At 34.5% G+C, this 18,764-nt stretch overlaps 1 protein-coding gene across 3 annotated transcripts in view; it reads right to left on the bottom strand.

Moving 5' to 3' along the window:
• The window catches only part of DCAF12 (DDB1 and CUL4 associated factor 12-like protein), a 94,688-nt gene that overhangs the window by 31,059 nt on the left and 44,865 nt on the right, over window positions 1-18,764 (bottom strand). For 2 of the 3 annotated variants that reach the window (XR_011334520.1, XR_011334521.1), the window contains exons 4-6: window positions 17,841-17,997; window positions 16,879-17,030; window positions 13,620-13,893 (exon numbers count right to left, since the gene is read on the bottom strand). Coding sequence is in view for 1 of the 3 variants with exons in the window: in XM_069838111.1 (XP_069694212.1) it covers window positions 13,738-13,893; window positions 16,879-17,030; window positions 17,841-17,997 (465 nt within the window). In the remaining 2 variants the exon portion in view is untranslated. Of the gene's footprint in view, window positions 1-7,110; window positions 13,894-16,878; window positions 17,031-17,840; window positions 17,998-18,764 lie in introns of those variants that run through there. The other variant, XM_069838111.1, reaches the window with a different exon arrangement.

Raw genomic sequence — 18,764 nt, 5'->3', positions numbered from 1 at the left:
ATTGCTTTCATTTGGTATCTGTTGTTGTCTTTTAATTTTTATTACTGCACAGATTTTGTTTTATTACTGCACAAATTGTGTATGACTGCACACTAAAAAAAAACTCTGCAGGATAAGGTTTAATATGAGGAACACATGGAAAACAAAGAACTGGTGAGAAATAAAAAAACTGACGGACAAGAAAAAGTCATATGAAATTAATTTGGAAATATCTTGAGTATATGCAAAAAATTCTACAAACCGATATATCTGAAGTGTTTTTTACCAAAAAAGAAAATTAAATACGTAATATTGTACAGTATATGACGTGGCAAGTAAAGATGGTGGCATGAAACTGTTGTAAAGTGTGAGGCAATTGGAATTGCGAATTGATTTCATTGGGAAACGAAAGGAAAGGGGGGGGGGGGAGAGGAGAGACAATAATTCTGTACTCAGATAACTGTGTTGGTCAGAATAGAAATAGATTTATAATTGCCCATAATGTGTATGCATCTGAACGTTATCAAATTTATATATTGTACAAATTTAAAAAAAAAGAGTCATATGTAGAATGATTGTATCCATTCCTTAATTGAAAGGATAAAAAAAAAATCAGTGGTGTGCTCTCCTATGGGGAGATCCACGAGATTTCTGGCGTAGAATCATGTCAACAGAATTAATGCAATGAAAATGGCGTAGCTTTGGCTCATGAAAGTTCGAAAGAAATAATGGTTTTGAACAAGTTCATTTATTTTCCCAAATTTTACAAGAGTTAACAGAGATATTGTGTGCTAGTTAGGTTCGAAGTCGATCGCTCGGGAAGATATGGAAGGCATCAGTTTGCTGTGTTGAGCACGGGTTTGGGATCTCAATATGCGCCCTCAGCCACTTTCATTAGGAGTGCAATGCACACTCGAAACTTTCATAATCATGTACCCACATCCTTCCTCTTTCGAACCATGTATGGTGTTCGCAGTTTCCATTTTGCCTGACTCGATGACAATGATGTTTCTGAGTTACACATTTTCATTACATCCAACTCCAAACTGTCACCTCTGAGGAACAATCAGAGAGACGTAATTCTAAGAAAAAAATTTCAGGCCGGGCCTAAAAATAGTACATGCTAGTGAGATCTGCTGAAGTCACAGAGTATCCTTACATAGAGAAAGAAATGCACAAGGATAAGTGCTTTGATTTCAAGCCGCTGACAATACTGAAAGAGAAATTGGTCCAACTCCAGTGGTGAGCAAATTGTTTCAGCTAAAATAAAAGAATTTACTGTTTGCCATAAAAATCACACAAACTAACCTGTGTGAGAATTTCTGGTAGATATTTTTAATGGAGAATGAAAACATTGATCTGCAATCAATCAAATATTAACACAGGATTGATACAGCACGGGTGTGTCAGCGATTCTTATTATTTCTCTGCAATTCCCGTCTATTCTTATTTTTTGCAGCAAAAACTGCTAATAGTAGCTACCAATGATGCTTGAAATCTCATGTGAATCATTCCATGCCAAAACGCACAAATTTAAAGAAAATCTGACCTCCATGTCCTGATTTCGTTAAAATAAAATTTATGTATTCTGTGAATGAAAAAATGAAACACGTGTTTTTTTTATTATCCTCCTTTTTGATGATGTTGATAAACAGGATATGGAAGTATAGAGGATAAGGATACGATGGTGCTGCAACTATGAGTGGAAAATATTCAGGTTTGCAGCAGAGAATTAAAGCTCAGCTCCCAAGTGCTGAATTTATATATTTTTTGATACATAACTTAAATTTGGTATTAAATGAATGTCAAGAATATGGAGGAACTGCAAATTTCATGAGGGAATAAAAAATATTTATATTTTCTTCAGTGGCAGTGTGGTACATTGGTAACTGCTAAATTTAAAACTCGTAATTGATAAATGTATCACAAACTCTAAAAAAGTTGTGCTCAATAAGATAATCTTCCCAACAACAAACAAAATGTCATATGTATATTATAATGCTTATCCTATATGATTTTAAAAAGTAAGAAGACTGCAGAAAGGAAGGAATCTTTTAAGTTCAGGAAAAATATGGGAACCCATTGGTTTTTGTCCAAACTGTTGCAATTCCCTAACACTGATGTAGGGAATGCCCCATTTTTTTCAAAATGCAAGAGACAATTTAGTGACCCTAAGACTCAATTTTTAAAGTGTAGTAGAAGCTAAAATATTAGCGAAAGGTTGGAATATTGTCCCTAAACTGACTTTGAAATGTCATTGACAAGTGAAGAAGTTTTTTTGATGTATAATGGCAGGGCCCTTAACTTGCTATTATTTACCTGTTACTCTGATCACAGAATTGTGGATTCTCTCAAGTCACAATTTTCAATACATCTCTTGATATTTTCATTCAACAGTTAAGTAAATGTTTCACCAGCCTGCAGCATATTAATGATTGTTTTTCTTTCTTACACACTGTTCATCTTTTTAAAAAAGTTAGAAAATGAAAAATTTTAGGAAGAGTGGAACAGCTTGTGAGAAAATACGAGTCAGATCAATTTAAAAATCATATCAAAAGAAATTAAAAAAAAGTCTTTCATCAAAGATTGTGTAAAATTACTACTTGTTGAGAATACTTTCCTTCAAAGTAGTCTTTCTGATGTATGCACAGCTCTGTAACTGTACCTGACTCTGTCAATTACCGGTACTTCTGTTATAGCAGAAAGATCATTCTCAAAATTGAAACTAGTAGAAACTTTTTTTAGAAACACTATGTCGAAGTCAAGATTAAGTGCTTTAGTAGTTCTGAGCAGTGAACATGAAACATGTCATGCAAATCTAGCTTTCAGGTAAAGCTCATTGTGAAGCAGAATTGAATAAATTCAAGGAAAAAATTGTTCCAGGACCAGGGATTGATCCCAGGACCTTTGGCTTAGCACACCAATGCTCTACCGATTGAGCTACTCTGAGTAGAGCGTTGGTGCGCTAAGCCAAAGGTCCCAGGATCGATACCCAGCTCCAGAACAATTTTTCCCTTGAATTTATTCATGAAATATGTCGTTCCCTTAATTTAGATGAAGCTGTCAAGAAATTTTTGAGTGCAAACTGGAACCATCTCTTCTCTGGCTCCATCACACTGAAGACATCTTTTGTTCTACAAGGCGTAATTCATTAGGTGAGTTTATAATTCACTATGATAAATAATGTAGGGGTATTAATATCTCGTTCACGAATAATCAAACCATTGTTTCTTCATAGTTAGTTGATAATGACGTCTGACATTCTGTTTCCTTTTATTTCTCAGCTAAATGAAACTAAAATCACAGACCTTTTTTTTTCAACAGGGCAATGTTTGAGCTAACATATTCCATCACTCTATACGACTCTTCAATAAAATCTTCGGTGAAAGAATAATCCACAAGAACTTTGGCTTCCTCATTCTCCAGATCTGTCACGAGACTTTTTCCTCATCGGGTGCTACAAAACCACAATTCTACCAAATAACCCAAAACTTTCGACGAACTAAAACATGGAATAATCACATATATACAATCAATAACATGGAAGGATTTTATTAAAGTGTTTGCAAATAAATGTAAATGTGTGAATCTCTGCCTTCAAGTTACTGGTAAACATTTCCAGCATCTGCTATGATTTTGTAATTGTGATAACCCTACTCATTTATTTATTTTATTGTTTAATGCTTCATCATTATCATTATTTTTATGAACACGACTATATCTCACTTCACTTGCTTACTACGACCAAATCAGATGGGGCTTCCAGTTGCACAGTGCTACCAGCCACTTCTTCGTATGTAACTGCCTCACTTGTTAAATCGACCTTTTTAACATTGCACACACATGCGCATATATACAGAGTGAACCGTAAGTAATGTCATTAATTTCAAGGGGTTATTCTTTGGGATATTTCAGACAAAAAAAGTTTAATATAATTTTACTAGTTTTTGCTTCCTTTTCGAGATAAAAATTGTTTTATATAATTTTATATAAAACACTTCATAGCGTATTTTGCAAAACCCATTGTTTTAATTCCCAATATGCTCAGTCAATTTAAGAGAGCAGTGTATTGTGATAATAAATGATTAAAAGAATTTTAATTTTGTCCTTTAAATGTGCAGAAATTTGATATGAAAATGTAACTTTTCGTTCTAAAAAGGAATTTTAAAATGTTACAATTATTGTTCAGATCAAATTTCTGCACATTTAAAGGACAAAGCAAAATTCTTTAAATCATTTATCAACAGTAATCTCACTAGAGGTTCTGATTTATCTAGAGAAAATCAAAACTCGATTGGGATTTAATTGACTATTACACGATTAGAAGAAAGTATATAAAGATTAGAAATAACGAAGTACTCCAATACAATAAAATATTAATTGATTTACGAAAATACAAAACTGTCTTCAAATTTGTACCATCTCAACATTATAAATATTACGCTAGTAGATGGCAGTAGTATGTTATGAATATCTGTTTTCTTATCAGTTGTGCCAACTATGGAATCTTCATTGAACTCTGTGGATAGTTACTGGTCAAGAAGGCTTTGTTGATTCAGTTTCATTTTTATTAAAACAGTTGCATTCCACTTCAATTATCCCGATCCCAGTAATCAACGTCACTTGACAGATGATTTTCAATAAATCTTAGTATTAAACAATTTCTGATACGTGACTATTCATAATATCATATAGCAGAAGCTATAGCATAACTTAAATAATATAAACGAGTGTTAGAAAAGTTTTAATTAGGGATGATGAAATAAACAAGAAACATTTTAATTAATCTTGATGAAATAAAAAATAAACATGAATAATTTTAAAAGAAACAATTATTGAAAGTAGTGGTTGATGGTTCAGTTGATGTTATATTGGACGTGTGCGTAAAAGAAGTGAACTCGGTGATGTACATAGTGTATCCCTCAACTTATTCAGGATTTCCGAATGGTGCTCTTCATTTATTTGTAAATAGAGTTTCAGGGAAGATGCATAGCTATGACTAGTGATCTTTATTAATTCTTGTTCTTGAATGCCAATGCGAGTCATATTTGAAAGTGCTGTGCATCGACTGGAGTGGTTTGTAATTTTCTGTTTTTTGCCGTCCAGACCAGTGCAGTTTGAAATGTTGGCAAAGAAACAAATGCTAGGGACGCGATAAAATTGTGTGATAAGCAGCCATGATTGGTTGAAAGACGTCCTTTCGTACCGTTTTATTGGTCAAAAGTAGTGTGACGTAATAAAAGTGTAATAGTCATCATAATACACTGCTCTCTTCATTGAGCATATTGGCAATTAAATCAATGAGTTTCGCAAAACATGCTATGAAGTGTTTTGTATGAAACCATTTTTATCTCGAAAAGGAAGCAAAAACGAACAAAATTTTACACATTTTTGTTTAAAATATCACAAAGAATAATCCCTTGAAATTAATGACATTACTTACGGTTCACAGGGTGGAAGTGAAATAACCATGCAAATTGAAAGAGACGATAGAGTACACTGAAATGAATAGAAAACCTATATTACGTTTTGTGATTAAATGCACGCTTAATTAGAAAATTAAGTTTGAAGTTTCAGAAGTCCGACATCATCGTGAACATATGCTTCTCGTGATACAGATGTAAGAGATCAATGAACTCATAACTCGGTGTGTCTCGCTAGATAAGCTGGCGCTGTGTTGCAACCAACATGCAGAGTGCAATTGCTTGAATTTAGAGGTTTTTAAAATTAAATTTACGCCAAAACCATCCACAATATTAAAATACGACAGAGGGATAAATTATTCTTTATTAGTTTTCCTATTGATACGGACAAAAATCACCATCCTACTCGCAGAAGTTACCGAATTAGAGGCTGTTAAACATTCGAGAAAAAACATGTTTTTCTGAAGAGAAAAAACTATTAACTTTCTACCAATATGATGATATATATATTTTTTTTACATACAGCATGAGCTCTTCGCTCTGAAAATCTGCAAGGCTGATTTACTTCCACCCTGTAAATATATGCCATAACTGTGGAAGGAATTACGAAATTTCTGAAATCAAAGTTGACAATTAAGGATCATAACTAGGATTAACTTACGTCCTTATTTTCCCAGACATGTCCTCATTTTCAAGGATTAAATTACCGTCTGGGAGGGATTTTCAAAATCAGTGCGAATGTCTGGAAATTGGATCTGTGGATTGAATTTAAAAAAACACTCGACTTTTAAACAACAGGAACTAAGATTCTCGACATACCTAGCACATTTTGTTTTATTCATGAGTTACGAGTTCAGACACTAGACACTTTTTGAAGATTTGAAGTACAGAGCCCATTTCATTTCCATTTCCTTATTCTTACCGCTTTACTGGTTGGTGCGCACATGAGTGACAAAAGGTTCTGTACAACATTCATCATTTCATTTGTGTAGCATTTCATTCGTACTTCCCTGATATTTTAAACAAAATTGGATCAACAGAGAAAATATTCATGGGCTGTTTAAATGAAGTTTATTCTTGTAGTTTTTATGTATTTCCATATACATACTCAAATTATAATAATTTAGGAATCTGATATCAAAACAGGCAGGATATTAAACATTTGATTTCATTTTTATATTTTTTGAAATTGAACAACTTTACCTCATGGTGTGAATTTATATCTGTGAGATGTTATTTAGGGGTTGGAAGAATCCAATTGGTATGAGCTTCATTTTTATGTTTCAAGATATGGTAATGCTAGTCATAACATTATAAGGTACTTTTATTATTTGTTTTATTTTACCATAGTCTATATTAATGTAATAGATCTACTGCATTACGTTCCAGAAATTATAAAAAAAAAAAAAAAAACACACACACACACATATACATAAATATTCTAATCAGTCAAGATGGCCAGCCTCAGTCTGAACCAGAACTCCCCCTATATTATTCTGAACCTGTTCAGTCAATTGAATGGATTAATATCATTGATTCATTTACTGCAATTTCTTCGGATTACTTCCAACACTACACAGCTATTTGTAAAGTCATTATCTGGTTCGCAACATTGGGACATTGTCCTTCATTACATCACACCCTTAAAATAATACTGTCGTAACTACCGAAAGTTAGTTTTGAGTAAATGCAAGATAAACATTTCCAAGTCGTATGAAAACTCAGGATTACCAAGTATCAGTATGAGTCCTGCAAACTTTGTACTTCTACTTAGAGATACGACAGTTCTACCATTTGATAGACGATTAAATAAAGATTACCAAACTGCCTGTAACTCAAAATTCGATTTTTGGGAGTTACGGCAGTATTATTCTAGGGTTGTGACATAATGGCAAAAATTCTTGTCATTTAAATTTTACACATAATACGTTATATTCTGTGTAAGAAAAGAGTTTGTGTTTGACATTTGGCTCTTATGTAAATCCTTACCAATGTAATAGTTATGAAAACATTGTAAAATATTATATATCTATTCTAATATTGTATCAGTCCTTAAACTTGAAATAATTTAATGAATGGCAGAAACAAGTTATTATAGAAGATTATTACATATGGTTAGTAAAATTTTTAATTTGTATCCATTGCATTCTTATTTGCTTGAAACTATTAAGGTACTTATAAAATCTCGCTTTTTCAGGTATAGCTCCCTGTAAAGCTGATTTGAATAATTTCAAGGAAAAAATTGTTCCAGAGCCGAGTATCGAACCCAGGACCTTTGGCTGAGCACGTTAATGCTCTACCGACTGAGCTGCCCAGGAACTATACCAGATTCCAGATCAATTTTCTCCTTACATCCACATACCTCAAGTGGGTTGACAGATCGTCAGATCCCAGCATTGAGTGCACACCAAGTTCTGTGTGACTTAAACTGTGGTTATATGTGGATATAAGGGGAAAATTGATCTATAGTTCCTGGGCAGCTCAGTCGGTAGAGCGTTGGTGCGCTCAGCCAAAGGTCCCGGGTTCGATACCCAACTCTGGAACAATTTTTTCCCTTGTAATTAATCATTTATTAAGGTGCTTCTTTCTTTTTAAAATATCCACGTCAAATTATAAATTTGTACAGTTAAGTATATCATACTAATTCTTTTATCAGAAATAATGACTGAATTCAGTATTATTTTTGAAAAATAAATACAGTCTGATCTGTTTAAGAAGACGTAAAATAAAACCGAAAAAAGAATTATACCAGGAATGTTACAAAAGTTATTTTTGTTGCAATATGATAGTAAAACACGGGAGTTTTGTATATTATTTTTACGAGTACAAGAAATCAGTCACTCAGCAGTAACTGAACAAAGAAACATGTGTTGCAGTTCAAAAAATTTGAAAGTGTAACATCAGTTCAATGTCATTTTAGCCATGAGTATGATGTTCAGAGAGCTCTAAATTACAAATCGATAAGGTTATGGTACCACACTTCTGAAGAAAGTGGATCTGTTAACATGATATACACTGGTGGCCATGTTAGCACTGGTATAATAGCAAGTTCCAAGAGTCTTAGACAACTGTCCACAGAGATAGCTACGCCATACACAGCTTGTTAACATTACCTGAAACTTTACCTCTACCACATACAACCTCTGATCACATAATTATATATGAGATTGGCCATTTCCATGTTATGAAATGGTAACACAAAATGAGAACCACCAGAGTCTCCAACATCGAGAAGGCATTTTTCGTAATGACTGCTAGATGGAAATACAGTTGCTTCATGCAATTCCATAAGGGTTATAACGTGACTTCTTTTGCAGTCACTAGATGGCAGCATAGTGAAATTGATAAAAGTGGTTACCTTGAAAATCTATTAGGCTTATCAATCTGTTATATGTGATAAGGATACAACGTATTCAGGCTTTACACAATGTGGATCTCCAGAAATGGATCACATTTGTTTTTCATACCACAGCTGCAACAGGAAAACAACACAGCATGGTGTCCCAACATCACCTCATTAAGGAAAAGGTCGTGAATAACATTCGACATCAACTGGTGAGGTCGTGGTACCCCATTACATGGTGTCCAAATTCTCCAGACATGATTTATTTGTTTGGGGTTTTGTGAAGGATGATGTCTATGCACAACCATACAGGGATATTGGTGATCTCAGAGCCAAACTTTGTCTCAGAGTTCGAAAAAAACTACCTTTGAGATGTTACATCACTCATGGGAGAAATGAGACTCACTATATGAATAATTGTGTTGTGTATGCAACAGTGACACATTGAGGTCTAATGTGGGCAAAACTCCCATCTTTTTAGAATGTATTTACAGATTATTGAAAAATAAATAGCAACAGTTCTCATGTTACAGCTTTTTTATTTTATGTCTTCCTAAATGAATGATCTTGTACATTTTGTAAAGTGTTCAAAATATTAAAACCTATTTGTTACAAAATAAAAACTGACATATAACAAATACTTATTATGTAATCATGCTAAATCAATCACTGCAGCAAAAATGCCTATCATCTTTCTCCACAGATTCTTTACTTGGGCCTTTCTGTCAGATAAAAATATATTAAAGTTCAAGTTCTTTAACAAACGAAAAAGTGCAAAAATCCCTTGCATTTTAAATTTCTTCTTACAGTGCTTGTATTTAGACCTGAGACCAGATCAGCATGAGTGAGGAGAGGGCAAGTTAGTGCAGGGGAGAGTAGCATGTGATTGTTCCACTTGCCCAGCTTACTATGCAGCAGGACGTTCTACACAATACAGAGATCTGATCACACTAAATACCATTCCACAACTAACCTCAAAGTGCACATATTCTGACAATGGACTCATCGAGACCACTGCGAATCAAGCTAAGCAGGATCAGGTCTAGATACAATCATTGTACTCATAGCTTATGTGGTTTTGCATAAGATTCAACACAATGGGTAAAACTCTCTTAAAAACCTTATAATGCTGTTCTATAATTTTAATATGACAAATGTACACAATACAGTGAGTCCCAACAAATGTTCCAAGTTTTTCTGTTGGCCAAACAGTGGTAGTTCTCCACACTCCTCACTACCGTCACTGCTTGCATCTGCGAACGTTGCCACTTCATTGAATGTAGGTATATGTATTAACATTCGGTATTCACCCTCCTCACAGCAGCTACAGGAAGTGTAACCTATCTTGTGCGATACATAATTCACATCACAACGTTTACAGAACCTGTTTCATTAAACATACTCACTAAATTTAGTGTTATTTTTCTGCAAGGAACAGAGTGCCTAGGAAATTTACAACTAAAGTGTTCTGCAGAGGCTCGCTGCAGGTTGGCAGGCTCATTGCTCCATGTGTTAGGTGTGCCAGTCTGTCCTTAAAGTCGACAGTGAAGGCATGCATTGAGTCAGATAAGAATAAGTGCAGTTTATTCTCTTATGCTGTGTTATATTTTACATTGGTTACACTTAAGATTTAATTACAGTAATAACTTTCTACTTTTAAGTTGAATCTAAGTTAGTAAATTAATTTAGTTCACTAGTTTCGACTGCACTAGTCAACTAAGGTAATTTACCAACTTAGATTCAATTTAACGCTAGAAAGTTGTCACTATAATTAAATCTTACGTGATATAAAGCGATAAATGTATGTAATCAAGATATATAATAATATTACGTGTGTGAAAGTGTACACATTTTGAAAATGTACATATGGAAAAAGGAATTGTGTAGCAGAACATGCGAAAACTTCAGACATAAATTTCCTGGCCACCCAGTTCTGTGTACAAAAAGAATACTGAATTTAGTGAATAGGTTTAATGAAACAAGTACTGTGAATGATGTGATGTGAATTATATATCATACAAGCTGTGCAACACTTCCATCAGCTACTGTGAGTAGGATGAATATCAGATGTTATTAATATGACATAGTACGTAAGTTTTAATCAAATAAAGTACCATCCACATCGCGAAACCAGGTGGCCGAGTTCAAATCCCAGTTGGGGCAAGTTACCTGGTTGAGGTTTTTTCCTTGGTTTTCCCTCAACCCAATATGAGCAAATGTTGGGTAACTATTGGTGCTGGACCCAGGACTCATTTCACCGGCATTATCACCTTCATTCCATTCTGACACTAAATAACCCGAAATATTGATATAGCGTCGAAAATAACCCACTAAATTAAAAAACAAAGCACCATAAGTTCGCAGATGCAAGCAGTAGTGGTAGCAGTTGGCCAACAGAAAGATAGGGGATGTTCGCTGGAACCCACTGCATAATAACACTACAATTGAAGCCATTATTTTTATATTGTATTACCTTATATGATCCCATTAAATTCGTATATGGATTTTTATTTGTTGTATTCGTCAGTTATGTCAAAAATAAGATGTTCTCTTTGTTTTGTTATTTTCATCATTTAAAATAAATAATAAATAATAATTATAGGAAACATTATAAATAATTCTCGAAAAAAAAAAAAAAAACAAGAAAAAGAACAAAGACAACAGTAAAGACACAGAATATTCTTTTAACGAAATCCCAAGTAATCTCGTTATTCTGTGAAAAATGTCACCAATGTATGTTATTCTGTGAAAAGCGTCACCAACTTATTATACATATGTTTTTCAGTGTAATGAAATCCCATTATAAGGAATTAATTTAATTATGTGCATTATTCTGTCATATCAGAATTCTGTGATGCAACAGTCCATGACATGCCAAAGCCAACCAGCCGACTGCTGGCCTTACATCCATATGCCTCAGCAGAGGTGAACGATCATCAAACCAGTATGGGGATTTCATGTGCTCATTATGAAGATCCCCTCAGTTATAGCTGGTTTTTTAATCCGGATTCGCTTCCCAAATTCATTACGATGATGGGTGGACACTGGCCGAAATTTCATGAGAAAATTTCTTGCCAATGAGAACTTGAACAAGCATTCATTCCATAATGCGAGTCCAGGTATAATGTGTAAGACAGGGTGCCCACTGAAACGGTGTGGCTATGGCACAGTGTTCATGTGGTGTATGACATTTGCATTGTTGTGGCTTGCATGTGGTGTGGCTTTCACATGGCGAAGATGTGATACAAAAGGAACTGATGTGGCATTTTTGTCATCAACAAACCATATGTAAATGTGGCTACAAGGACATGATGCTTACAGTCGTCATATGATGATGTTGCTCTTGTGAATCTTGTATGTATATTTGAATGAAAGAGTTAGAAGAATAATAATTGAGACAACAGAAACAGCCTGCAGAGTTCTATAAGCAGAATATTTTCTTCAGCCTACAAATGAGAGATGGATGGAAGTAGCCAATGATACTGGGAGCTGTGGAATCTGCCGAATTTTGTAGGGAGTATTGATGACAAACATATTAGAATCAAGTGCCCCAAGTCTGGGTCACAATATATTAACTATAAAGGATAATTATTTCTCTCTGGTATTTCAAGCAGTTTCTTATGCTGATGGATTGTTTCTTACTGTTGATGTTGGTGAATATGGTAGAAACAGAGGAAGAGCTATCAAGCAAAGTACATTTGGACAGGCACTGTAAAATGGTAAAATTAATCTACGAAACCCTACATCTCTCTCAGGACAAGAAGCATCTTTCCCATTGTACTTTGCAGCAGATTAGGCTTTTCCCCCAACAAAGAATATAATGAGACCTTATCCTAAAAGGGCATTCACTAACAAGAGAAGAAGTTTCAGTGGGCAGCTATTAAAAAGAATAAATCAGTATAATGTTAATTTGGAATGATGCCATCAGAGTTCAGTGTTCCATACTATTATCAACAAATTCTGTCAAGGATTAGGCTTTCTGGCCTGTTCCGCCTCAGATGAGCTCGTCTTTCCATCGCTTTTTCGGCCTACCAAGGTCTCTCTTCCCATTACACTTTATCTTACAATTTATTATCCTTGTCTCCTTCTCCAGTATTTTTGCGATCTTGCTCTAATTTCGTTCTTGTAGGTGGTTCTGATGGCAGTCATCATCAATTATATGATAAAGACATGATAATCTCTTAACTAATATGATGAACTTCCTAATATTAAATGCAGGATAGTCATGCATTGCAAACAAACTTTACAAACTTCACAAGGAAATAAATGATGCTCTAGTAGCCAACTGCAGTACACTACTAAAGTGGCGGACATGCGATATCTGCCACATAAGTTTCCACTTTTCAGAGCCTAGTGGCAGTGCATGGTGCCACAATACACGCCATACAGATGCTAAGTCGCTGCCACACCACACATTCACCATCTCAGTGGGAATCCTGCCTATGACTACAATGCTATGGTGCAGGACCAAACTGGAATTCACTGTAACACTTTCAGATTCCCAATGGCCATATCTACATATAAAATTAAATAAGTATTAGAAACTAAACATCTATTCTCACTTTTGTTTACATTGTACATGTGTAATTTTCATTATAATGAAGTCAATCATGTCATAAAAGTCCTATTGTAGGTCAAATGCAACTGTTGCTACACCCGAAAATAATTTACACCCATAACTCAGTTCCTTAAAGGAACATTAAACACAAATTGTTATCATTCTCATAGTTGAAACAAAATGTGAGCTGCCAAGAACATCAAGTTTTCATAGGACGTATCAGTACATGACAGGATTAAATGAAGAAGTGCTTAGAACAAGTAGTGCTATATTTGAGGAACTTCTAATGGACAAGGAGGGGAAACTTTCTGCTCACCTCTTCTCCTTCCAGAACCTAGTCTGCAGTCTTGAGCAGGTCAATCTAATGCAGGAGATAGCGGACTCTTGCAAAGATCTCTTGGTTTGAGCCTACGTTGATCCAAAACCAAATGGAGCTATTGCCATAGGCCTGCATAATTTCCATATAGATTTGCAGGCAGAGGACCCCCTGCAGTGAACAGTCTTGTTCCAGATGAGTCGTAACAGTGCGTGTAAATGGCAGGTGTGTACTTGATATGTTGGAAACCATCAATGTACTCTTCATCTGGAAACTGAATACAACTATTTGTCAATATTGAAAACTTCCATTGCACCTTCATTTTCTCTTATTTATATTCAATTCAAATAGTAGCCTAGTCAATCAGATATGAAGCTTTCCACTGAGCAATTCTTTCAAACTCATTTAGGAGATATAATCTTTTTTATCGTGCACAAGATACGATATCTCAAATTCTGTATTGAATATGAATTATTCTAACAATATAAAGTCATGGTATAAGACAAAGAATGTGTAATATCACTGAGATGGAAAAAAAAAATAAGAAATCTGGAAGAACTTCAAGAAACGCGACATTTGCAATAATAGCACTAGGGATGTCAGTCCTATGTGCTTGTGCTTTTACCTTCAAAGAAAACTCCCTGGTACCGGTATGCATTTCTGTTAGTACTGAGTGAACCCCAGTGAAATATTAAGGCTGAAAGGATTAAATGAATGGAGGAAATCCAAAACCACATCAGGTATTGAACCCATGACCTTCCAACTTGCAGCACAATATCTTAGCTGTGACACTATCACGCCCCCAGAACAGTAATCCATAGTAATATTTTATTTAATGATGCTTTCAACTATAAGGGTTATTCAGCATTGAAATTCAGCAAGAAATGGCCGACAAATTGAGTCCTCTTTCGGGCACAGGTTTCTTTGACATGCTGTACATCTATGTGACACGGAACCAGAGAAAGCCACAAAGGCTTTTATCATACTTTAAAATCCACTGACCTTGGCCAGTTTGAGCTCATGAACCTGAAATCCAATTACTAGCATGTTAACTACTAAACCAATGAGGACAATACCTACAGAGTATACAGTATGTTTTAATATCATGTGTGTGCATTGTCTAAAAGACACATGAAATAAAAGTAAAATGAATATCTGGAGAAATATTTGTAGTATGCAGAGTGATTCAAATGAAAGGTCAACCAGAAAGGATGTGGATCAGAGTGATGTTTAGAGCAGAAAAGTCATTTTGTCATATTTGCATCTGTTTCACAGTTATAACAGGTCAAATATTTAATTCACAATTAATAATCATAATAATATTAATATTATAAATATTTCTTGTGATTCGTTCGTTATGCTCTTTGCGGCCCTACCTCGAATTTCCTAGCATTGATTCTGTAAACTTTAATTGGATCATCAAATAGGGCCTAATCGTCACTGCCTTATTTACTTTTCATTCAGAACACTTCAGTTTCTTTCAGATGCTTATCTCATTTCATGGTGAAGTTGTAATAAGATGCTAACCATTAATCAAAACTTAAGTTCAACATATTAATACATTTCAATTCTGAAAGCCACAACATATGCTCAACTTTCTTCTGAATTGTTGCCATTATGAACAAGAACCACACTCTACGTAATAATCAGCTTTTAGAAAAATTAGCAGCTAGTGCTAGTGCATGCGTGATGCTGTTACCAAATTATAATTTCATAACTTGCTGCTTCCTTTTTTCTTGTTTAAATTTCTTTATACAGTATATATTTCTCTTCACACACGCATATGTATCTTTGATTTCATGCCTTCCTTGGACACATACAATTAACAGCAATATTAGTAATGGATATATTAATAATTAATTATTGTCTAATACAAATCTTCCCATATTCTATAAATGCTATATTTTAACTTCTAGATTAATAAAACTTATATAGACTGGCCATGAAGTATTTCCCTTGTTATAAAATTTAATGAAACAAAACCTGCTGTTAGCAGTGCACATTTTGTGCGAAAAGGTAGAGGAACTCATGAAGACTTCTTATCTTTTAAGGAGAAGCACAATGTATTTCCCAGTATCATGAGACCAGATCACCACTTCTGTTCAACATAACTTCCAACAAAAGTACAGATGAGTACCACAAAGAGATGAAGTGCAGGCTCCCGTATGAGCAGACCGTCCACTACTTATATGTGCACAACAGGGCCGAAGCACATCAATATTACTTGCAGTGCACTTGTTGGAAAGACACTTGTTGACAGGCAGGGTTGGAAAGAATTGTTGATAGCAATGGGTTATATTATGCTTATGTCATTATACCGAAGGTTGCAAAGAACACTCGTTTATTTCAGTCACATTTATCCATGTCTGGTATACCAAGTGCAGATCATGCAATTCTTGCAGACTGTCCTCATCACACTGCTTTTGCAAACTGAGATTTTGCATTGCATCGATGACAACAATGATTTTCTGTAGTCTGTGTCTTAGACAAAGGTACATTCTGCACCACTAGAAAAGTCAAGAGTCACAATATGAGTATATGGAAGTCCTAATATCTCGTATCATCATTGAACAAGAAAGGGACAGCCCTAAAATGAATGTACAGTGTGGCCTCATGCACGACACAGTCATCAGTCCCATCTTTTTTACTGAACACAAAGTAACAGTTAAGAGTGTAGTTGGACATTATGGAGCTCTTCGTAGCACCTCAGCTGAATGAGTTACATACAACCTTGTGTGACATTACACAGTCACATTAGGGATTAATCTTTTGAGATTTTCTTAATGTAACATTTTCCAATAAATGGATTGGATGCCACTGTCAGACACCCTAGCCCCATGATTGTTGGACATAACCCTCTGAGATTTTCCTGTGGAATTATGTGAAAGACAGAATAAATTCAGCACGTATACCAGAAATCAGGCTATTGAAAAGGAGGATAACACATGTTATTGCTTCCATCTCTAAAGAAATGCTGAATAAAACTTGGCGAGAAATTAAATATCGCTTAGATGTTCTCTGAGATACCAACAGCACACTCTTGGAAGTTTACTAACATGAGAAAAAACTTCATGAGTTCTCTTACATTCTATTAAAATCTATGTTTTTAATTTTAGCAGTTTCTTATAAATTAATATTTGTAATGACGGAAAGACTTTATGGCCAGTCTGTATTTCTTCTTCAAAACAGTTTTATTACATTCTTTACTCATCGGGCTTCAACCAAGTTACTAAGGCATAATAACATTTTATGAACTTACCACCCAGCCTTTTGATGCCTTCAGATGTACAGTACGACTGGAATTTATGCTAGACTCTAGATATTTGCCAGCTCTGAGGTCGTAGAAAAGAAGTATTCCAACACCAGTTCCAATAGTTAACACGTTGCCTTGGAAACTAGCTGAACGAATGCCTAAAATGATCAAAAGTTATCTTTACTGAAATAGAAATCCTCAGTTTACCAATTGTTTTAAGAGGAAATATGTTCTCAGCATCCACCTTTCTTTCCCTAACAATAAACTACAGTGCTTACATTCTTCTATAAGTTGCAGGGATCATCTACACAGCATTTCATCTCATTTGTGGAGATCATGTCGTCTTGAAATTCATGTCAAATTGTCAATAATTACTCAACCACCTCGCTGTTACAGACAGAGAATCATTGGTGCACGAGATATTATGGACAGAAAAATCTCTAGGTAAGTTTCCACAATGCTGATGGTAGAAATGACATTTGAATTTTTGAGAATTGTCTTTTCTTACTTATAGAAAATGAAAGATTTATAAAAGACATTTACATTCTACACTTTGTCCCCTACTTACTAGAAGAAGAGACTCACATATTATAAAATGCACAAACAATGAAATAGATTGGCATCCAATCATAATTTTAATGCATTATTTAATGGCAAGATATAAGTGCACTGGCCTCTTCAGACAATACAAAGTTAATCTATTTTTAATATCAATAATGTTTGGAGATTGTGTAATTTAGACAATATCTTATCAAAATGGAGTGTGGTAAAGTTTAATGAGTCCTGATCGACATTATTGTCTTAAGGTTTGTGGCGATTTTTTACTTAATTTCTTCAATTATTCTTGCCTGATACACACTCATCATTTATCTCATTTATTCTTCGGGATACTATTCTTCCACATTTCTCATGTTTCTAAACAGACACATTCTCCATTTAATGCTTAAATAGCATAAAGTACGTCTCACCACAGCCACTATATCGAGGAGAGATCTTCTTTACAGCTTGAAGTGTTCGAGCATCTAATAGCAATGTGTAAGAACGACAGCCAACAGCATACATTCCAGCATCTTGCACAGCCAAGCAAACATTTTCTTGGCAGGAAGGTAACTTCCTTGACAGTTTCTGCATAAAAATAATAATGTCGAATTAGTCATTACAAGGAGTAGCAGTAGTTTCCGAAATGACATGGATTTAATTCTTCTGGGGAATACTTTCTGATTCTCTTTATTTCCTTAAAAAAACGATAAGGTAGAACTTATTAATATGACTCTGTTGCTGTCTATAACACTATAAAAAATTAAGTCATACATGTTACATTAAATAATATTATTCTGAATACTTATAGAAAATCACTTCATGCAGTTCAGAAATTGCTAACGAACTTAAGAGATACACAAAGTTCAGATAATTCTTTGAAGAAGTTTTTAATTCTCTGTAACCCAAACTAAAGTTTTTGTTCTGAAGTATTAGCTATGGCTACAGAAACTTGACATTGCTTGCACAGATCCAAGGCAAATACCATCAATGGCAGAGTGGTACCATTAGTGGAGCTTTAGTGGGCTAATATTGACCCGAAGTTAATACATACCTATCCTCCACTGGTACCCACACAAATATTAAAAATCCAACTAAAACTTGTTTTAAACTACTTCAACCCAACGTACTTATTACTTTAGTTATTGTTATACCAGTATTTAGTTCACAACTTTCGCTTAGCAATTATTTAATAACTTTTCTTATCACTGTGCATAAATAATAATGTTCTAATTTCAATTTGTTAAACCTCCATAAAATTTAATTTTCATTTTACTTTGTGTTTAGATGGTACACAAATTAAAAGTGAATAGTATTTCAACCAGTACTAATATGTAATACCAATACCAGTACTA

The sequence above is a fragment of the Periplaneta americana genome, chromosome 10 (genome assembly GCF_040183065.1).
Source record: "Periplaneta americana isolate PAMFEO1 chromosome 10, P.americana_PAMFEO1_priV1, whole genome shotgun sequence".
Taxonomy (NCBI): domain Eukaryota; kingdom Metazoa; phylum Arthropoda; class Insecta; order Blattodea; family Blattidae; genus Periplaneta; species Periplaneta americana.
The sequence above is the reverse complement of the archived record's forward strand: the minus strand, read 5'-3'. Positions and strand labels throughout refer to the sequence as shown.